Source organism: Macaca thibetana, chromosome 16 (assembly GCF_024542745.1).
Source record: "Macaca thibetana thibetana isolate TM-01 chromosome 16, ASM2454274v1, whole genome shotgun sequence".
In the NCBI taxonomy this organism is placed as follows: Eukaryota; Metazoa; Chordata; class Mammalia; order Primates; family Cercopithecidae; genus Macaca; species Macaca thibetana.
Window position 1 is genome coordinate 46,476,539 of NC_065593.1, and position 21,037 is coordinate 46,497,575.

At 54.7% G+C, this 21,037-nt stretch overlaps 3 protein-coding genes across 4 annotated transcripts; all 3 read left to right on the forward strand.

The window, feature by feature from the left end:
* The first annotated feature begins 1,496 nt into the window (after positions 1–1,496).
* Positions 1,497–6,690, forward strand: HOXB9 (homeobox B9). The gene is made up of 2 exons (XM_050762518.1): positions 1,497–2,102; positions 4,716–6,690. Exons 1-2 carry the CDS (start codon positions 1,586–1,588, stop codon positions 4,949–4,951), a joined length of 753 nt encoding a protein of 250 aa, XP_050618475.1. The 5' UTR covers positions 1,497–1,585; the 3' UTR covers positions 4,952–6,690.
* A 5,761-nt stretch (positions 6,691–12,451) lies between these two features.
* On the forward strand, positions 12,452–15,560 carry HOXB8 (homeobox B8). 2 transcript variants are annotated; one of them, XM_050762878.1, is made up of 3 exons: positions 12,452–12,857; positions 13,144–13,615; positions 14,394–15,560. In XM_050762878.1, the coding sequence occupies exons 2-3, from the start codon at positions 13,192–13,194 to the stop codon at positions 14,696–14,698; spliced, it is 729 nt and encodes a 242-aa protein (XP_050618835.1). In that variant the 5' UTR covers positions 12,452–12,857; positions 13,144–13,191; the 3' UTR covers positions 14,699–15,560. The 2 variants fall into 2 exon arrangements, with proteins under 2 accessions (XP_050618835.1, XP_050618836.1); XM_050762879.1 differs by having other exon boundaries at positions 12,452–13,615.
* Positions 15,561–16,856: 1,296 nt separating this feature from the next.
* On the forward strand, positions 16,857–20,350 carry HOXB7 (homeobox B7). Its single transcript, XM_050762901.1, has 2 exons — positions 16,857–17,382; positions 19,499–20,350. The coding sequence occupies exons 1-2, from the start codon at positions 16,983–16,985 to the stop codon at positions 19,750–19,752; spliced, it is 654 nt and encodes a 217-aa protein (XP_050618858.1). The 5' UTR covers positions 16,857–16,982; the 3' UTR covers positions 19,753–20,350.
* Positions 20,351–21,037: the final 687 nt, after the last annotated feature.

Sequence of the window (21,037 nt, forward strand, 5' to 3'; positions counted from 1 at the left end):
GCAACCAGGGCAGAAGCTGAGGAGCAGGGGCTGCCAGAGGAGCGAGGAAGCCAGTCGGTGGGCCCCAGGGGTCCCTGCCTAGGGCCACAGAGTAGATATATATAAAAAGGGCTATTTGGAAGTTCCAGTGAGGCAGTCTGCAGGGGGTAAGGCAGCGAGGGGAAGAGACTGACTGTGGGCTCCCTGTCCACACTGGCCCCTATATCGGTGTTTGGAAGTCTCCAGAGCAGGAGCCCTGGGTGAGAGGAGTGATACAGGAGGGCTGAAAACTCAGCCCAGGCTCCTTCCTCTTTGGATGGAAGGGGAGATAACTTGGGACCCCTTCCCTTGCTGACTGGGGATCCTTTCCCAGGCCTCTACTCTGGTGACACCTCAGGGAAGTGTCCTTAACCCTTTCAGCTATTCAGCTCCTTCATCAGGGCAATTTTAGGGGCCTGGGTGGTTATTCAGTTATTCAGTGGAGAAAAGGAGAAATGGCAATTCCCCCCCCCTGCCGCCCCCACCTCACCACCACCATCTTAAATCCATCCTTCTGGCCAGAGTCAGAAAGGCCCAATAAATGTAAAGGCGCTCTGGTTCCTTGTATTAAACTCTTTCCTAGGCTCACGTTTCCGGGGCCTGATGGATCCCTTTAACCTCAAGCAGTTTCTAATTTCAGGACAAATAGTGGATTCTTGGACACTCAGCCGTTTTATTCACCTCTCTCCTCTTCCCTCAGCTACTGAGGGGTCCAGGGAAGCTCCCAGTCATGTAAATCTCTACAAATAGTGCACAGAGAGCCCCCTCCAAAGCGGACAACGTCCTAAAATCCCCATCTTTTCCCCTCATCCTTTTACTTCATCTCCTGTGGATTGCTGCTGCTGCTGTTGTTTAATAAACATCTTCTGTCAAGGGGACAGAGAAGAGGAAATGAGGGCCTGTGGGGTGGAGGTGGAGGTGTGTGTTGGGGGGGACAGGACCACCTCCTCTTCCAGTATCCTCTCGGGCCTCTGTGGCTGCTCCCCGGGCTGGGGCTCTCTCCCTCCCTCCGCCCTTGCTCTCCCTCCCTCCCCGACCCGCCTGGGGAGAGGGCTCCACAGCCTGCGTCCCTCCCGAGGCAGCCCGCCGCTTCCCTCCGCCTCTCCTCCGCCCCCGCCGCCCCATGTCGAGAACTGCCCCCCTTCCTGCAGCGGGAGGGGGGACCGGGCGGCCGGCAGCTCAGGCTGAGGTTACGTGGCCGCCGGAGCCCTGACGTGATAGCACATTGCATCAGCATAAAACAATCCATCCTCGATATGGAATGCGGTGCGGACGGATGACAGCGAGAGCGCAGCCCCCTCGCCCGATTGATTTATGTCGGAGCTGACGCTTTATCAGGCAGTCGGAAAAACTTTGACCAATCATTTTGCAAGGAGCGCTGAGCCTGGCTGCTCCACTGTACTTTGTTGGCTGAGAAGTTGAGCAGGGGGTGGGGGTGGGAGGGTGGGGGGCTGGGGGGGTCGCGTCCGAAAGCCCTCACACCGGTCCGGGTGCCACCTCTCCCTGCTTGGGCGCCGCCGCGCGAGCGCTTCCCTTCCCCCTGCGAGCGCCCGGATAATGTCTGAGAATGTCCATTTCTGGGACGCTTAGCAGCTATTATGTCGACTCGATCATAAGTCACGAGAGTGAGGACGCGCCTCCAGCCAAGTTTCCTTCTGGCCAGTACGCGAGCCCGCGGCAGCCGGGCCACGCGGAGCACCTGGAGTTCCCCTCGTGCAGCTTCCAGCCCAAAGCGCCGGTGTTCGGCGCCTCCTGGGCGCCGCTGAGCCCGCACGCCTCCGGGAGCCTGCCGTCCGTCTACCACCCTTACATCCAGCCCCAGGGCGTCCCGCCGGCCGAGAGCAGGTACCTCCGCACCTGGCTGGAGCCGGCGCCGCGCGGCGAAGCGGCCCCGGGGCAGGGCCAGGCGGCGGTGAAGGCGGAGCCGCTGCTGGGCGCGCCTGGGGAGCTGCTTAAACAGGGCACGCCCGAGTACAGTTTGGAAACTTCGGCGGGCAGGGAGGCCGTGCTGTCTAATCAAAGACCCGGCTACGGGGACAATAAAATTTGCGAAGGAAGCGAGGACAAAGAGAGGCCGGATCAAAGTAAGTTATAAAAAGTGAGGAAATACCCAGGCCGAAGGCCAGGAGGGGGCGGGGAGGGGAAAGGCAATAAACTGCCGACCATGTGAAGGGAAACTGCGGCGGTGGCCGGAGAGCGGGCCGGGAGGAGGGGAGAGGAAGGAAAGTCGGAGGGAAGGGGGAAAGCTGCGTGCTCTGGAAGGGGAGACTGAGGCCGCCAGAGGAGCGCTGCCCCCACTTCTTCAAGTCGTGCGGGGAACAGGGGCTCTGGGATCGACTTGCAGCTCTCTCGGCCCTCTTTCCCCTGTCTCCCGGAGGCCCCAGCTGAAAGCCCGGCCAGAGACCGGCGACGGCCGGGAGAGGAGCTGGTGGGGCCGGGGGCCAGCGGCCAGCGAGGCGGAGAGCCGGCGAGGGCAAGGGCCGGAGCGCACTGGGCTGCCCGGGACCGTGCGGCTGGCAGAGCTCCCCGCTCCACGCGCAGACCGTAAAAGCCGGCCAAGGGGAAGGGGGAGGGGGCTCATTAGGATTTTATTTGCGATGCAACAGCTTGGCGGAGAATTGTTCCTAGCAGATCTCGTGCTGTAGCCGCTCAGAGTCCGCAACCGGCACCGGGAGGGGCGGGGGAAGCCCAGGACGCGGTGACTGAGCCCCCTCCCCGGATGCGCCGGCCCCTCCCCGGGAGCCTTCCCTCTGGTGGCCCCTCTCCTCCTCGGCATCTTCGCCGGGGCTGCCGCTTCCTTTTCTGCGGTCCTTCCCCCACCCCGCTGCTCTCTGCGGGGCTCCCTAGCCCCAGCCCGGGCTGTCCGCCTCTTGGGGAGTCGGGGAATCGCTTCCGAATATCGGGACATCCCGGGGAGAGGAGGGGTGGAGGAAGAGAGGGTTGCAGAGAGGCGGAGAACTTTACCATTTATGGGTAGTTTCCCATCACCTCCCACTCCTCAAAAGCACCCCAGTCAGAACGCCAAGTCTGGCTGATTTCCAGGAGGTGCTACTAGGTGAGAAGAGAGGGTTCTCCTATTACTTATTTTTAAGGTTGAGAAGGGCCCTTCGGCGAGGGAACTCAGCCCCAAACAATGACTCGCAGGCTGGTGAATCAAGTCCTCGTTTCTTACTCTTTTTGGGAAGTAGGGATTTTTTCGTCTCTCCTTGCCCTGCTAGGTTTCCCATTGACGGAGTGGCCCCAGGGCTCTTTAGTGCATCCTTGCCTGCTGGAGAGTAAAGAGCTGCTCCATTCCCTGCAGGGTCCTGTCACCTCCAACCCGCCAGGTGGAATCCTAAGAGCTGGCATTTGGGGAAGACATTCTTCCCCAACTCTCCCCGCACACTCCCAAACCGACCCACCACCCTAAAACCCCAAACTCTCCCTGAAAAGCCCATTATTGCAAGGCAGCCATTTGGCTAGAATCAATTATTAACAGTTTTTTCCCTCTTTCATATTTAATGCGGCTGCGGGTCCCATCCCAGGCAATCACATTAAGGAAATAGCACTGCAAATTGGTAAGACAGGGTACTTAGTGTAGGATGAACCAAATTTTTTATATATAAAAAAAATCCAGTGTTTTTCACTTGGGGAGAAGGAAGCTAGTAGCTGGTGGCTATTATTTTTAATTGGCTTAGCTTTATTTGGCAACTTTTTTGAGTTCCAGAGCAGGGGGAGAGAGGGTAAGAAGAAGAGAAGCCTGTATATATTTTTGTTTCCTCTCTTCCACTCAGTTACCCTCTTCTCCCCTCCAGCCCCCACATAGGACCATTTAAGGCTAGGTGTGCTGTGAAGGGCTTCCTTTTACCTCCACATCACCCCTGGCTCCCCACCTTGGGACTGGAGCAATTTTACTCCCCAATTTCCCTGAACTTGTGTTAGCCAAACTGTGAGCTGAGCAGGAGCTGAAAAGGAGAGAGACTATTGCAACCATAAGTTATCTGTGAGCCCCTGGCGCTCCCCTGTCCATAGGCTGGAGTTGATAAATGGTTGCAATTGCGTTGCGTGTGAATTGGAGTGTGCTGCCTGTTTGTGGCTCTAAGTGCAGACCCATATTTGTGGTGTGTGGTGGTAACAGAGGGGGAGATTTCTACACAGACACACATGCCTGCTGCCATGTGGTCTAGAGACACAAGTTTGTGATCAAGGCAGGGTGTACTGGGACTAGACTGAAGGGCTGAAAGGTCTCTTGGGGTGAAGTGACACCCCAAATGTGGTAACTGAACAGACATCTCACTTCCCCACCCAAATCCTCCTCTCACCTCCTAGAGCCAGGACCCTTCAAGTCAGCTACCCACCCCTAGCCAGCCTGGGGGTGCTGCTGGTGGGGCTTCAACCATGCTGAACTCTGACCTGAGTCCTAAGCAGTTTGGACCCAAGTGGAGAAAAATTGAGAGGGAACTTGATATAGGCAGAGCTTTGGAAATGTTGAAGAAGCCTGGGCCTACGTTTGGCTCCATCCTTTCCACACAGCTTCTCACCTGGAGGTGTCTATAGCAGTGGCTGGCCCATCTGTGACACCCTTCCTGAGAACTTGAAGGCCCAGGTGGCCTCTTCTCCAGTGCAAGATGGGGAGTGGAGACCAAGGGTGTGCCCTCTTGGTCTGGGGCCCTTCAACCCCTTTCCTTTCTTTGATTCTATCGCTGCTTCTCTTTCAGCCAACCCCTCCGCCAACTGGCTGCACGCTCGCTCCTCCCGGAAAAAGCGCTGTCCCTACACCAAATACCAGACGCTGGAGCTAGAGAAGGAGTTTCTGTTCAATATGTACCTCACCAGGGACCGTAGGCACGAAGTGGCCAGACTCCTCAATCTGAGTGAGAGACAAGTCAAAATCTGGTTTCAGAACCGGCGGATGAAAATGAAGAAAATGAATAAGGAGCAGGGCAAAGAGTAAAGATTAAAGTTTACCCCCAGTCCTCCCCAGCTCTTCCCCATCTCACTCTTATTTATGTGACGACTGCAAAGCCAGCGTTGTCTGGGATGTATTCAAGTGAATGGGGAAGGGAGTCTCTCTTCTAAGTCCTTTATCTGCACCTAGAGCCTCTCTCCTTTCCTTTGCCCTTACCTGTCTCTCTCTTCTCCCTGGGTGTCAGGAGAAAGTTTTGTTGATTTAGAAGATAGAAGTAGCTGGTTCCTAAGAATGTGATTGGCCACAAGGAAAGAGAGACCCTAGTCAAGCTCCTAGTATGCCCTGTAATTTTTCTGGGAAGTCCTAGCCCCTCACTTCCAGCTTGCCTGTTTCTTCTCTACACCCACCCAAAAGTCACCCAGGAACACTCCAACTCCACACAGCTCAGCAGACACCCACACAGTAATAATGGGGCAAGCTCACAACCACCCTTCAGTCAAGTGAAATGACGCTCCAGATGCAGACCATCGCACACCAAATTTGGCAAAACAGCCCTCAGATCATCAGGCAAGCCCGGATTCTATCCCTGATGCAAATACCCACTGGGGAGATGTCTAGAGGCAGACTCTTGAGTGAGGTGTTGCAGCCCAAAGGCTGTAGCATTGCCATACCATCCCCATGGAGTTGCCAACTATTCTCAGGCCAAGGGCCATGGGGAAGATGGGGCAAACCTAGCCCCCAAGCTGGTGGGCTAGAAAGTACAAGAAAAGGCAGCACTTGGTTTTATGAAAGTATCTTAGGTGGAGCTACTCGCCACCTCCCACCAACATGTACATTTTGTTGCAGGAAATGTTTAATTCTGCATGATGTTTCCCTCTCCTTCCAACAAAAGAAGGTCAAACTGTGGGTCGTAGAGCCTTGACAATGTTGTCCTCCTGTTCATCTGTGCACCACTTGACAGACTGTAGCTTCTCTTACTCTCCACCGGCCCTGCATTCTTCCGCATCTTCCCTAGCTCTGAAATCAACTCTCGAATCCACCTTGCACCCGCGAGTAAAGCCGCCCCTTGTAGAAAACCCCCTCCACCCTCCATTCCGCGCTAGGTCAAACCCCACTGTAGACAGGAAAGCCAGGCCAGGAGAGTCCGAATGAAAATTTATTGTGAATCGATTCCCAAGCTCCCTTCCGGGACAAGTGGTCTGGGACAGGGAGGAGCAATGGCCCCAGCGCTCAAAGCTCTACGCGTTCCTCCGAATCCCGTCGGCTTCTCGACCCACGCGGAGGAGCCCCGGGCCTGGCGGCTGCAGCCCCAGCGCTAAAGGAGACCGGCCTCAGGGCCGGGCTTTGCCTCCTGCTTCATGGGCCTGGATGCCGATCTGCGCGGCTGGTGCGTGCGCGCGCTTCTGGGGAACAGTCCCGCGTGCAAAGGAAAGAGGCAAAATCGCACCTAAGCATCAGATGGAAGCTTACTCTCTGCTTCCCCTCCTCCCCCTGCTCCCCTACTTCTCAATCCCCTTCAATTCGTAGACTCTTGCTCCTGCTTCTCCTGATCCTGCAAGGGGACATTCCAGTAGAAGTTTTTTGCTTTGTCGGTGGCTGTCGTGAAATTGTGCTTGTGTTTCGTGATTTCTTTGGGGGTGATTGTCTCGCCTGTTTTCAGTTGTCGATTATATGGGAGGGTTCTGGGTGGGAGTGGGGAGGGGTAGGGGCCTAGAGCTCTAATTGTTTGTTTTGGAAGAAAAAAAGAAAAAGAACAAAAAATATATATCACTATAGAAAATAAATCTCTCCTGTGTCTTATTCTGTGTTGGCTCTCTGGGCCTGACCATAGGTAGAGATCCCAGTTGTCAGGAGAAAGGCTTGAAAAAAAAAAAACAAAACAAAAGATAGCTGAGTTCAGGAGGTTTCTCCTTAGACCCTGCAGGGCAAGGTCCCCTGCAGAGCTCTCTAGAGGTGGAGCTGAGAGCCAGTCCCAGACCTCAGGTCCCAAGACTACTGGTTAAACTGATCAAGAGCCTTCCAACAGGAGAACTGGAAAACTGGAGGTGGTGGGGAAGGAAATGTGGGTTGTCTGGAGAGGGGACAGGGTCTGGAGAGCAATGAGGTCCTGAGACCTCCTCACTGACTTGAAAATAGGAGGGAAGGTAGGTCTTCCTGCAGCTCCTGAGAATGTCACCTTAGTTTGGCCACTTTAAAATATGATGCAAGGGAGGAACACAGTAATTTCCCTCTGTTCTTCCCTGCAGCAGGGTGCCTAGGTCTAGACAGAGGCCTCCAGAGGGCTGGAATCTCCTTCCTTCCATTCAAAGGGAGCCAACCCCTTAGGGTTCTCGGCCTCCAGCTGGCGTTGGAGGCTCCAGTTTGAGCCACAGGGTAGCAGCCTTGGTCTGAGCTGGGTTGGGTTGGTAGGGGCTGAAACCTGGGTAAGCACCTCTGCAAAGGGTGGAGAGGGCATTGAGTGTGAAGCAGAAATGTGTTAGTAGAAAAATTCACCTCCCAAAAGGACCCCAGAATTAAACTCAGTTTCAAGAGGCACCTTTTTGTCCCTCTCAGACTGAGGGATTTCGCCAGAGCCTCTCATGAAGACCGCAGTTTTGGGCAGCCTGCGCTTCTCATCCAGGCCTTGGGATTCCACTTCGGCCGGGCCGGCGCTCCCGAGCCGGCCTTCCGCAGGAGCCTCTCCCCAACCCAAGCCGACAACACTGCGGCCCGCGGAGACCCTGCGGGTTGGGGTAGAGTTGGGAACAAAGCATGGCCGAGTGAAGGGAGCCTGCAAGTGAAAAGGCCAGGCCTACCCTCCTCCAACGAAAGGACAAACTGATCCGAGTGAGGGCAGGAGGCAGGAGAAAGCGGAACTCGGCGTCAGGCAGGCCCGGACAGGCACCCTCCAAGGAGGGTTTCACTGGGGATACAAAATGAATCTGACTTTACTGCGGGTGTAGACCAGGCTCCTGCCCCATCCTGGGCTACCCAGGCCCAGCCAGTGCTGACAGCAAACACAGAACGTCGGTTTCTGCCTAAAGCAAACGCTCAGCGAGGCGGGAACAGAGGGGAACAGAGGGCAGTGCTGCGTGGTAGGGGCGAGGGCGCTTGGAGGGGCCTCTGCCAGCAGCGTCTGGGTCCCCAGCCCAGGGCTGCTTCTTTAAAGACAAACAAAGGCGAAGATGCGGAGGCTCGGAAGCTGGAGATGGGGAAATCAGTTGTCATAAAAGAGAGATTCAGAGAGGGAGACCGCCAGAGTGCGAGTCAGAGAGAAGCCGGGAGAGGAATTCAATGCCGTGTGCGCAGCAATAAAAGAATATGACCGCTATAAAAGTTTATAGCGTATAAATTTCTGAAGGTTAAGAAACTAAACAGCAGCAAAGCAAACAGCGAGGGGAAACTTTCCGGAGCTGAGAGAGCCGCAGCTGGGCCGGGGCTGCCGGCCGGGCGGGGGAATGGGAGGGCCGCGCTCAGGCAGCCTTCACCCTCACACGCCCAGAACGCGGGACTCCGGGTTTCCGGGGCGGGGGATGAGGGGGCTGGGGTCAGAGAGGGAGAGGAGAGAAGCCGGGGAAGAACACTCTGTTGTCTCAAATGCTTCAGAGATTGCAATTGGGACTCTTGTCTTTGTTCTTCACACCCCCTCCAAAATCAGGCGTCCGAAACGAGGAGTCTCCTGCGCGCGCGCGCGCGCACACACACACACACACACACACACACACACACACACACACAGGCAGGTCCGGCGGGGCCAGACGTCTGGGCGCGGGCAGCCTCTTGATTCTTTTACAGTCTCGTCCCATCCTGTCAGGCCTCCTCTCCCCCGACGACAAAAAGCCCAATTGTTTCTCCTCAGGATTTGAAACAGTCGTGTGAAGTTTGAAAAGTGCGCGGTCCCCCTTTCTACAGGCCACAAAGGGCGCACTGGTTTGTGGTCTCCACTAGAAATTAGGGACAGGGGTGGAAGGTGTACGTAGAAAGAAAAAAGCTTAGGGCTTCTTTTGTTTTCCTCCTCTGTGTGGTGTTTTTTTTTTTTTTTTTTTTTTCTGTTTTTTAGCTTATCTACACAATTTCATGCACTGTTTCCTGATCCCGACGCCCGCTACCTATCCCTCCCCTTTTCCTGCTAGTTCTGAAAGTTTTTCCTGCTGGCCGCTTCTGCGGCTACTCTCCCAGAAAACTGGTGGAGCCGGTGGCTGCGGCGCCTTTTCGCAAAGGAGCCGCTAGATGGCACCCTTGCTCCATGTGAAACTCCCGGGAGCGGCGGCTCAGGATGTCTGCGCCCCGCACCGCGCCTTGGTCGGCCCTGAATCCAGGAACTGAGTGCTACCAAAAGTCATGAATAATTTGCCCCCAATAAAAAAAAATAGGGCTCTTTATGGCCTTACCCCCATTTTATAGATTTCAGTTATAGTAGTGTTCCCCATCTTCTCAAATGGTCAATTTCTGAATTTTCCCCACGAGGAGGGCTCAGTGCTTCTCACCCAGTTGCTGTGTTCCGTGGGGCAACAAATGCGTGAAAACGGGGAATAATAGTAATAATAGGAATAATGGGTCCAAATCCAAAAGAAGAATTGATTCGAAAAAACGAGATTTTCAGTGAAGGGAGGCGAAAGGAATGTCCTTGGATGCGGGTGAGCAGGTCAGGTGAGAGGGGCGAGTCGGCAAAAGAAGGTAGGATGGAGAGGAAGCTGCCCTGAGGCGGGCTGCCCACCAGCTAGAGAGAAAAGCAATCGCATAAGCCAGCCCGAGACCCCCCAATTTGTGTGGGGGAATGGAGCCATAGCTTTTGTGGGGATTCGGAGGTGCTCGGAGCCGGCAGGGCGGCTTCGCACGGGCGCAAGCTCTGGTATGCAAGCTCTGGGCGCAAGCCTTTGTATGAGTCCGGGGCTGGGCTGGGCTCGCGCAGGGCGATCTAGGCAAGGGGCAGGGGCTCCCCAGGGCAGCGGGGTGCGGGAAAGCTCGGATATCGCCTCTGGATGCTTTGCGCGGCCCCAAAGAATGCGCGTTTTCCCATGGGCGCGAAGGCGGGCGCGGCGTCAGGACGCTGGAGCTCGGTTCTCCCTGGGTTCCTCGGCTTCCAGGTGAGAGCTGCGGCTTCCGCGCGCCTTGGCCCTGGCCGCAGGCAAACCTGGGGGCGCCGGTCCTTTCCTCATTGAGCAGCTGGAGGTCTGGACTCCGGGCACTTTCGTTTTGAGACCCGCACCCTGGTGACTGTCCACAGCCCCTTGCATTCCAAATCTCCTATGTCCTCCCGGCCCCGCCGGATCCCTGCCTTCCATCCGACAAACCTGCGCCAGCAATAGATACACCCTCCCCTTCAAAATCACCCCAGCTGCAACATCTCCTCTCCCCCACCAAGACTCAATGTAAGGAGGTAAGCGGAGTTTCTCCTCAACTTGAATTTCTCTAATAAATCTGCCCTCCGCTGGGTGTTTATAAATTGTCTCCTCGCTCTTTCTGGTCCCCCCCCCCCCCCCATAATAGAAACATTTTCCTTCCATCAGGAATTTCTGGCACGGTGTGGAGATGATTTAGAACAAGCCATTGAATTTGTACCTCGCTGGTGAGTTTTCAAATAATGACCATAAAATCCTCTGCACTTGATAAAAATGTTTGCTTCGGCAACAACTTAACTCGGCCCTCCGTTGCCTCACGGTCCCCTCAGCCACGCGCTGAAAATTCAAAGCCCTGGTTCTCTCCACTCCTCCTTTCCTTTACCTCTCTCCCCCTTCTAGCCCCTCTCTCATTCTCTGGGTTCACTTTTGAAGAACTAAATGACCTCACTGGTAAGGTTCCCTTTGGAAAAGTGAGTTTCATTTTTACAAATGTTGGGGTGTATGGGGTCCCCAAAAGGTGCCCGTCGAAAAACAAACCACTGTTTCCTGAATAAACAATGGATTGAATGTATTTGTAAAGCCTCCACTTCTGTTGCTCAAAATTTTCTTTCTTTCTCTCCTTCCTCTCCCTTACCAATCTGCTGCTACAGGAGGCTATTGGTTCTGACCCTCAGACTGAGGCCTTCTAAAGCCTGGCCACCATCATCCTGAGGCCCGGTAGGCAGGGAATGCAGTGGCCACAGAGTGTGGCACCCAGTCAGCTTGTTCCAGCTTTCCGTGTTCAGGCCTCTGGTCCCCAGGTCTGCAGGGAGAGCCAGGTTTAACCAGAGGCTCCCCAAGGGGAAAGGAGAGAAAATGGGGGACTTAGAAACCTTACTCTATCTGAATCCCACACCGAAGTCAGTTTAAGTGGTGACTGGCTCAAAAGGTCTTGGGGACACTGAGGACTAATAGATGCCTCCCAAACACATACTCTGCAGGCACTGCCTAGGGCGGCTGAGAGCATAGGACAGCAGACACCAAGGCCAGGTGCCAGGGTCTGATACCGAACCTTCTTTCATTTTGATGCGTTGATGGGCTCAGTGGTGCCCTCTCACCCTAGGGCACTGCAGGAGGTGTGGGGGTCGGCCTGAGAAGGTTGGGGGCTGCTAATAATTGGGCTTGGCTACTGGGTCCTGAGGTGCAGTTGTGGGGTAGCCCAGTGGGGCTTCATCCCTCTGATGGCATCAGGCCCTCTCCCCTCATGCAAAGTCTGCCCTCAAAAGTGCTGACTGGGCTGAAGGGCCTTCGGGAGACCCCCTTTTCAGCAAGCAGAGATTGCACAAACCTGCAGAATCGGCAGTGGCAGCTCGAACTTTGCTCTGTGCTTCAACCACTGCTCATTAACCAGAAAGTTTCTTCTTCCCTCCCGTTCCCTTCTTAAGATCTCCCAGATCCCTGTTTCACAGAAAATCTTTGCTTATTTGTTTAATGAGAGGAAGTTTTGTGACTGGCCAGGGCAGGGCAGAGAGGGCAGGGCAGAGAGGGGACCTTTTGGGGGCTCCAGAGAAGGGGTGGGGGCAGGTGCTTGCCAGGATAGAAGGAGATGAAAATCTCAGAAAAGTCACCAATTGTGCCGAAAAAAATCCCCATAATCATTCTCATTTCGGCTTCGTCACCCCCACCGTGCTGCAGTCGGGCGGCGGGGGCGATCGAAGCTGCAGTTTTATAGCTGTAGAGGAAAGAACTCGTAAAATGCTAACAGCTTTTATGCGCTGCGGCATAAACAACAACAGACTCCGGCTTTATTGCGTTTTATAGTTTGTTAAAGAGTTTACAGCCGTTTTTTGGGGGGCCGGTTACCCAGCCAATTCCCTCCACATGATAGTTAAACCTTTATCAATAATAAGGAAATTGATCATTAAAGCTTTAAATATGACTACCTCGTTTGTTTGAAAATATGTTTAGGAGAGGAAGCTGTATGATTTGATAACTTGTATTAAAATACCAATTACATTTATAGGACCTTTTAAAACTCGGCGCAATTAAACCGTGTTCTTTTACATTTTTCCGAAGCGACCCTGACATTTAGAAAGACTCCAATTGCCTCGTTAAAATCGCGAAATTAACAGCGTGCCTACGCCTGGCGCGTTGTGTATGTGTGTGTGCGTGTTTTTTTCCGTGACTCCCCCACATCAGTCTTTGGGGGTGGTCTGCGAAGGTATTTGATTTGTTGTGAGGCGAGAGATATCTCATTAATGTAGGTAGTTAAACAGATTTAATCCGTATTCATTCTCTCTCACCCTCTCTCCCTCTCCCCCTCTCTCTCCCCCTCTCCCCTTCTCTCTCCCTGGTTGTTTTTTTCTTCCCCTCCTTTTTTTTTTTTCCGCTCTCTCCTCACTCCCTGGCGCTCTCTCGCTCTAGCTCTCTCTCTCGCTCGCTCTCTCTCGCTCTCACCCTCGCTCTGCGTTCTGTCCGGGAGGAGTACGAAGAAGCCAATAGGATGCGGGGTCTCTAATGGATGCAAATGATCATGAAAAGACAGTGCAAAATATGAAACAACTCATTTGCAGGGAAGTAAATCACCGAAAACTGTTTATGAACTGGCATCCCTTCTTCGAAATGTAAAGCGAGGACCTCTTTAAGTGGCGGTATATTTTTGTTTGGGGGGTGGGGGGTGGGGGGAGGGCGAGCGAGCCGCGGCTGCCATGCAAGCTTAGACTTTTGGAGGCTTCTCTGTCCTTTTCTATTCCTGGAAATCACAAAAAGTGTGGCGACTTCGAGATCTTCTTCGCCTTTTCTTTCTTTTCTTTTCTTTTCTTTTTTTTCCTCCTCTCTTTCCCTCTCCTTTCCTGGCGAGGGTGACTAGAAGCCGGCGAATCCGCGTTTTTTTTTCTCTCTCCCTCCCTTTCCCCCTCCCCACCCCCTCCCCAACAGCCCCCAACTACAGCCTCCGCCGCCGCCGCCGCCTCAAAATTCAATAAAATGAGCTCTTATTTCGTCAACTCACTGTTCTCCAAATACAAAACCGGGGAGTCCCTGCGCCCCAATTATTATGACTGCGGCTTCGCCCAGGACTTGGGCGGCCGACCCACCGTGGTGTACGGTCCCAGCAGCGGCGGCAGCTTCCAGCACCCTTCGCAAATCCAGGAGTTCTACCACGGGCCGTCGTCGCTGTCCACGGCTCCCTACCAGCAGAACCCGTGCGCCGTGGCGTGCCACGGGGACCCCGGCAATTTCTACGGCTACGACCCGCTGCAACGCCAGAGCCTATTCGGTGCGCAGGATCCAGACCTGGTGCAGTACGCAGACTGCAAGCTTGCCGCCGCCAGCGGCCTGGGCGAGGAGGCCGAGGGCTCCGAGCAGAGTCCGTCGCCCACACAGCTCTTCCCCTGGATGCGCCCGCAAGGTGAGCTCGCCTCGGGGCTGGCAGAGGCAGGAGGGGGCCGGGAGGGCCCAAGGCCGGGCAGGGGGCCGGGCAGGCCAGGGCGCATTTCCTCCAGCTTCTGGAAGACTTGCCGGCTCCGTTCCGATCGCCTGCCGCTTTTTCCCTTTCTTTCTTCTTTCTTTCTTTTTTCTTTCCCTTGAAGGGGGTCGCTTAGAAACATTTCCTGAATCTATAAACCCCTCACCCTGCCTTACTTTTCTTCTTCTTCCTCTCCTTTTTTTTTTTCCCCGTTTACTGTTTTATGGGGGGTAGTGAAGAGAGGGTGGTGGGAGTGGGGGCGCTCAACTTTTGCACTTCTCAATTGCTTTATAGTTTAATTACCCTGAAGAAACTTTTCTTCTGGGGCAGAGGCTCTGGGGAATTTTCAAGGTGGGTTCATTCGTCCCCACCCGGCTTTTTTATTCTTATTTTCCCCCCTCCTTCACATCCTTCCTCCTAAAGTTTATGGCACTTTTAATAGATCTGAACCACCTCCTACCCAACTCTGGTGCTGGGTACCAGGGGAGGGGGCTCCCCTTTCTGGCTCCCTTAGATTCACTGGTGTCTGATCCCCCTCGCCCCTCCTCCTCCGCTGACCGCGGCCTTCTCGCGCCCCCCGCCCCCGCACGGGGTAGACGGTCCCCTGCCCTTATTATACTGGTCTCCTAGGCTCGTTCACGAATCTTCCAACCTTCTCCGTCTCTGCCCCCTCCCCCACCCTCCCTCCCCTCTGTCTCGCTCTTTCCCCCATTCCCAGCAGCCGCCGGACGCAGGCGAGGCCGACAGACCTACAGCCGCTACCAGACCCTGGAGCTGGAGAAGGAGTTCCTATTTAATCCCTATCTGACTCGCAAGCGGCGAATCGAGGTATCGCACGCGCTGGGACTGACAGAGAGACAGGTCAAAATCTGGTTCCAGAACCGGAGGATGAAGTGGAAAAAAGAGAACAACAAAGACAAGTTCCCCAGTAGCAAATGCGAGCAGGAGGAGCTGGAGAAACAGAAGCTGGAGCGGGCCCCAGAGGCGGCGGACGAGGGCGACGCGCAGAAGGGGGACAAGAAGTAGGCTCCAGCTGGGACTGCCAGGGCCGCGGCCGCCCGCACGTCCGCGGGTCCCGGCCGCGCCGCCGCCGCGCGCCCCTGCCCGAGAGAGCTCTCGCCCCGCTAGCGGGGCCAGGAGCCGGGCCTCCCACCGCAGAGTCCCCCGCCGCGCTAGTCCCCGCTAGTGGTAGTATCTCGTAATAGCTTCTGTGTGTGAGCTACCGTGGATCTCCTTCCCTTCTCTTGGGGGCCGGGGGGGAAAGAAAAGGATTTAAGCAAGGACTCCCTCGCCTTGTGAGGCTGAGAGGCCAAGGCTCGGCTGAGCCCCCCATGCCCCTCCCCACCCCATGTAAAAAGCCTCCTTGTGCAATGGTCTTTTTTTCCTTTGAACGTGCTTCTTTGTAATGACCGAGGTACCGATTTCTGCTAAGTTCTCCCAACAACATGAAACTGCCTATTCACGCCGTAATTCTTTCTGTCTCCCTTCTCTCTCTCTGTCTCTCTCTCTCTCTCTCTCTCTCTCTCTCTCTCTCTCTCTCGCTGCGTCCTCATTTCCCCTCCCAATCCTCTCTCCTCGCTGCACCCCCCAGCTCGCTGGCTTTCTCTCTGGCTTCTCTCTTTTCCTCTCCACCCACCCCCTTTGGTTTGACAATTTTGTCTTAAGTGTTTCTCAAAAGAGGTTACTTTAGTTAGCATGCGCGCTGTGGGCAATTGTTACAAGTGTTCTTAGGTTTACTGTGAAGAGAATGTATCCTGTATCCGTGAATTGCTTTATGGGGGGGAGGGAGGGCTAATTATATATTTTGTTGTTCCTCTATACTTTGTTCTGTTGTCTGCGCCTGAAAAGGGCGGAAGAGTTACAATAAAGTTTACAAGCGAGAAACCGAGACTGGCCCGGCCAGAGCTCCTCATTTGCTCCCGGGTGCCTTGCAGAACCTGTGGGGAGCCTGTCACAGGGCTCCTGCGCCTGCTGAGGCTAGGCCGCAGAGAGGAGGGGGCGGGGGCTGGAGGCAGGTGGTGCGAGTCCTTCGGCCCAGGGGCGCTGGGGGTGAAGGAGGCGGCTGCGCCTGATTGGAGGAGAGAAAAACGAGGGAGGGGAGCCAAGAGAAACCCCCTCCTCTCGCGTTCCGAGGCTGCCCTGCCCGGGAGACCAGGGCGCCCAGGCCACGCTGGAGACATGCGGCTGGGCTGGTGGCTGTGTCCCCCGCCACCTCCCTCTTTGTTTTGCTGTGTGTCCTCCCGAGTGTGTGTGTTTCGGGGGTGGGGGGGAGGTGGGGGGGTGGCAGGCATAAAGGAGGAGTGCAGGCCTGCTGAGCATACTTTTTTTTCCTCTTGGACTCTTGTTGTTGGGGGAGCAGAAGAAGGGAGACCGCTCTTCCCTGCCTCTCTCTCTCTGGGACTTGGCCACCTTCTCTCCGTTCTGAGGCCATGGCTGGCTGCCTTCCTTCCTTGGCTGCCTCTGCTTCTCTGGTAGTCACGCTCCACTGAGGCATCCGCCTCCGGGAACCGGGAGAGCAGCGCGCCCGGACTACCCTCCACCCTTCCTTTCTCTCCCCACCCACCCAACCCCTTTCTTTCTTTTACTTTCAAACCTTTTTTTTTTTTTTTTCTTTGCCACCAGAAACCGCAGCGTTCAAGGCCGGTGGGCTGGATCCTGTGCCCTAGGAGCACCTAGGAAGCCTTGCTCCATCTCCGCCCGCATATCTGGGGCACCAAGAGAGACAGAGCCGTGAGCCAGGCTCGCCTCATTCCTCGTCTTGGGAGAACCGGACCAACTTCCCCAAAAGGCCTTGCCGTGCACAATTGGCCCGGATTAATAAAGAACAGACCTGCCCCAAGCCCCCACCCACCCAGTTGCATGCATTCAATCCCTGCATTTGTCTCTCGCTCGGTAACGGGCTGAAGAGGATGGGGGGGGGGGGGTGACAACACGGATCGCCCCGAGGTTATTTTCCCTTCCACTCAATCTCTTCCTCCCCAAATCTCGCCTGCAAGCTGCCTCCAGCCCGCGGGAGTCGGCAGCGGCCCTTGAGCCCCTAGCCCCAATCCACAGGGTTCGGCTATCCCATTCATTATTGATCATATTTTATAAATCCAACGCCACACAATTTTTCCGTATTACCGGGAGCCGTGGGGAGGCGGCCCGGCCATTGGCGGAGGGGACGTCACGTGGGCGGGGGTCACGTGGTCCGGAGAGGAAAAAGGGGGTCCTTTTTGGTGTAAATCTGGACTCTAATTCTGTAATATATCAAGGAATCTCGTAAAACCGACACTAAAACGTCCCTGCCTACAAATCATCCGGCCAAATTATGAGTTCATTGTATTATGCGAATGCTTTATTTTCTAAATATCCAGCCTCAAGTTCGGTTTTCGCTACCGGAGCCTTCCCCGAACAAACTTCTTGTGCGTTTGCTTCCAACCCCCAGCGCCCGGGCTATGGAGCGGGTTCGGGCGCTTCCTTCGCCGCCTCGATGCAGGGCTTGTACCCCGGCGGGGGGGGCATGGCGGGCCAGAGCGCGGCCGGCGTCTACGCGGCCGGCTACGGGCTCGAGCCGAGTTCCTTCAACATGCACTGCGCGCCCTTTGAGCAGAACCTCTCCGGGGTGTGTCCCGGCGACTCCGCCAAGGCGGCGGGCGCCAAGGAGCAGAGGGACTCGGACTTGGCGGCCGAGAGTAACTTCCGGATCTACCCCTGGATGCGAAGCTCAGGTAACGCCGCGCACCGAGCTGTCCCGAGCCCCAGGGGCCGGGGCACATTACCCGGAAGGCGCCCCCTTCCCGGCAGGGCGCCCCTTTCCGCGTCCAGAGTGCTCTCCAGCCGGAGGTCGGCCTGGAAGGCTGCACCCACTGGGCCGCGACCCAGCAGGCCGTCCCCGCCCCCATATTTGCTCGGTGCTCTCAGGCTTGCTCTGCTTCCCGGCGGATCTCTCTTCGCCGACACCACGGCGCTCCGAGCCCCCAGCCCGCCCCCACCCTTCCTCTCGGCCTTTTAGCTTTAAATATTTATCAGCAGCGCCGGCACGGGCTAGAGACGAGGCCGTTTGTCTTGCGGAGGAAGGCCGGTGTTTGCAGAGAATAGCTATTAGGGTCTCCCCCCTTCTCCCCCCTTCCCAGCTAAGGATCTCAGCCCTGGGTGTGTCCCACTGCCCCAGCTCGGATAAGGCATGGGGGAGGGGGCCATAGCGCTAAGCAATTCTCCCCTCCCCCTTCCTTTCCAGCCAACCCCGCTCCCCGATTATTCCCATCAGGACAATTAGAGGTGGGCTCTAGAGGCCTGGCGGGAGGAGAAAAGGACCCAGCCAGGGACACAGAGCTAGAGAGGCAGGTGGAGGGAGGGGGCTGAGGCCGAGGGAGATGAGCCTCCTGATCCCAGTGAACTTGGGTGGGGGAGTGGAACAGGAGAGCTAGAAAGGGGCAGAGGCTTCATGGGAGTGCAGCTGGTTTCCTCAGGTGCTCTTCCTAGGGCTCCTAGGAACCCCTAAAGAACTGGCCAAGTTTGGAGGTGTCAATCCAGATAAGTGGCTCTCTTCTTGGGGGAGGGGCTAGGACTCCCTGGAGCCAAATAAAAACTTAGGGAGTGCAGTTCACCCAGCCAGCTGCTACAGGAACCCCAAGAGGCTGAGGTTCCATGGGGTCCCTGCCAAGTCTGACCCAGACATCCTTTTCTGCACTGTTTCAAAGCAGATGAACGTGGGAGCTAGCCCCAAAGTCCAGAAGACCCAAGACTCATGGTCAGAGGCACACAACCCAGTGATGATCAGGGGCCAGAAGGAGCCCGGCTCTCACACCATCAGTATTGGTGGTTATAGACCCCTTTACCTGCTCCATAGTTTAACTGCCTTTCCAGTTGATTTATCAAAGCCCCACTTTTTCTTCTCATAAGCATTTCAGCTTGGCTTTTATCTGACTTGAAACTAGGGCCCCTAGCCCCTCCTCCCCTGACTCCTTCCCAGGAGGGCTGACATCAGCACCTCTTTCAGTCTCCTCAGGGTTCTGGGCCTAAGGCAGAAGTTCTCCTCTACCCTTCAGCCCCACCACCCAGATACTCCATGTTCCATCCTATCCCAGGCTACTGTCTCTCCTCTTCCCCTGTGCCTTCCTGGAGGCCCAAAGATTGCTTTAAAGAGCTGGGCTGTCTAGGCAAGCAGGCAAGCAGGACAGCCTGGCCCTGGCTGAAGCTTAGCCACTCACTGGAAAAGAATCATCAGAGGGTCACTGCTGTCAGACCAACTGTTTGCTCCAAGGAAATCTGCAAATTCTTACCTTCTCATTCCACAACATGCTGGGGATGAGTTGGGGAGACTGGGCCTTTGGGGCCCCTTTGTCTCCTTTTCTTCTTGGGAAATGCTCTCAAGCCAGGCCTGGCACCCCACTCCAGGGTCACTTGCATGGTTTCTGTTGGTCTCTACTTGAAAGACCATCAGATCAGCATTCAAAAGAGGGGGTTTAGGGTCCTTGATCCCAGAGAGTGAAAGGAGATTTAACCTCCCCTCATCCCACTTGCACCCCTTAGGAGCAGAGCTGTTTAAGAGCCAGCAGGTTACTTTCCTGGGTTCAGAAGCTCCAGGCTGAAAAAGACTTATTGGATGGAAAATGGGAATGTTTGCCTTGAGAAGCCTGTAGAAAATTCTGCACTTAGGGGAAACTGCAGCTGGAGTAAGGGTTGGGGTATGGAAAGCCAGAATTTGGTTTAGTGGGAAAATGGGCTTCTTCACCCATCGACTTCAAATCACATACAGGGTCTAAAAGAGAGGTGGGCACTATCTTGGCGTTTTCCGTACTCACTGATTTTACTCACTGATTTTCCTCTAAATGCTGTGCACAGGAACTGACCGCAAACGAGGCCGCCAGACCTACACTCGCTACCAGACCCTGGAGCTGGAGAAAGAATTTCACTACAATCGCTACCTGACTCGGCGGCGGCGCATCGAGATCGCGCACACGCTCTGCCTCACGGAAAGACAGATCAAGATTTGGTTTCAGAACCGGCGCATGAAGTGGAAAAAGGAGAACAAGACCGCTGGTCCCTGGACCACCAGCCAGGACAAGGCTGAAGCAGAGGAGGAAGAGGAAGAGTGAGGGAGGGAGAAAGGGCAGAGGAAGAGACATGAGAAAGGGAGAGGAATAGAAGCCCAGCTCTGGGAGCTGAATCAGGAAACTCAAATCAAATAGGGAAGTTACAAAAAAAAAAAAAAAAAAAAAAAAAAAAAACTATTTAAATGAAAGGAGTTAAAAAACATTTTTTAAGGAGAAAGGTGAAATTTTGGTTTTTCAACACTGAAAAAATACTACCTATAGGAAAGTCTGTCAGGTTTGGTTTTTTTGTACAATATGAGAAGGACATTATCTACCTGTTCTGTAGCTTTCTGGAATTTACCTCCCCTTTTCTATGTTGCTATTGTAAGGTCTTTGTAAAATCTTGCTGTTTTGTAAGCCCTCTTTAATGCTGTCATTGTGGACTGTGGGTCTGGACTAACCCTGTGGTTGCCTGCCCTCCTGAGCCTCCGCCTTCCCAGTAGTGGCACCAAGGGGCCTTAGGGAGCCCCAAAACCTACCACTCGCGTGTTCCCCAAGCGCCTGGCTGCTGCTCCTTGCTCCCCATCCCCCGGCCCTGTGCTCCCTTTTACGTTCTATGTGTATCTAAAGGATGGAAAAATAAAACCCAATTAAAAATAAACAGATGCCTTATCTTCTGTGTCTTCCTAAAGCTGGGAAGGGGCTCAGCGTTAGCGATGAGTAAGCTTCCCAGAGCCCCTTGGCTCTGACTTCTGATGCAGGTTCATTTCTGTGCTGAGTTTGTTCTTTTTCTTGGTGGTGCCTCCTGCTCTGGGGGGCTGCCAACTAGTGAACCCCGATATTGCACTCATGCATTCCCTTTACACGCTTTTACACATATTGACTTATATGATGCACTGTCACATGTGTTACAGGCTGACATCAGATACACACTGTCACAGTCACAAACACTCCTATCCATATGTTAACAAATAAACATACAGGCATTCACATAACACCAAATCCACGCCCAGAACATATGCATTCATGTTCCCACACGCTCACCAGTAAACATTCAGAATCGCAGACACATTGATACCAACGTACATTCACACATTGGCTTATAAACACAGATTCACATTTGCCCCCAAGTAAACGCATTCAGGAGCCCACATGCTTAGTCACACATGCTCACAAAACAACAAAACAAAAACCTCACAATTTCACAAACCCGCTTCCTCATTCAGGCCTGGAAACCAAGCTGCAGGATCTGGATCTGGGCTGCAGCCCAGGCACAAAGACGGAGCTGAAATCCAAGCTGCTAGGCCCCATATGAAGGAATAGTGGAAAGAAAGGGAAAATGAACACC

Bases quoted from the DNA above. Each gene is read 5' to 3' on its own strand.
- HOXB8 (XM_050762879.1), top strand. From the start codon at position 13,192: ATGAGCTCTTATTTCGTCAACTCACTGTTCTCCAAATACAAAACCGGG. The intron at 13,616-14,393 runs GTGAGCTCGCCT...CATTCCCAGCAG, and splicing joins CCCCTGGATGCGCCCGCAAG to CCGCCGGACGCAGGCGAGGC.
- HOXB9 (XM_050762518.1), top strand. From the start codon at position 1,586: ATGTCCATTTCTGGGACGCTTAGCAGCTATTATGTCGACTCGATCATA. The intron at 2,103-4,715 runs GTAAGTTATAAA...CTTCTCTTTCAG, and splicing joins CAAAGAGAGGCCGGATCAAA to CCAACCCCTCCGCCAACTGG.
- HOXB7 (XM_050762901.1), top strand. From the start codon at position 16,983: ATGAGTTCATTGTATTATGCGAATGCTTTATTTTCTAAATATCCAGCC. The intron at 17,383-19,498 runs GTAACGCCGCGC...TGCTGTGCACAG, and splicing joins CCCCTGGATGCGAAGCTCAG to GAACTGACCGCAAACGAGGC.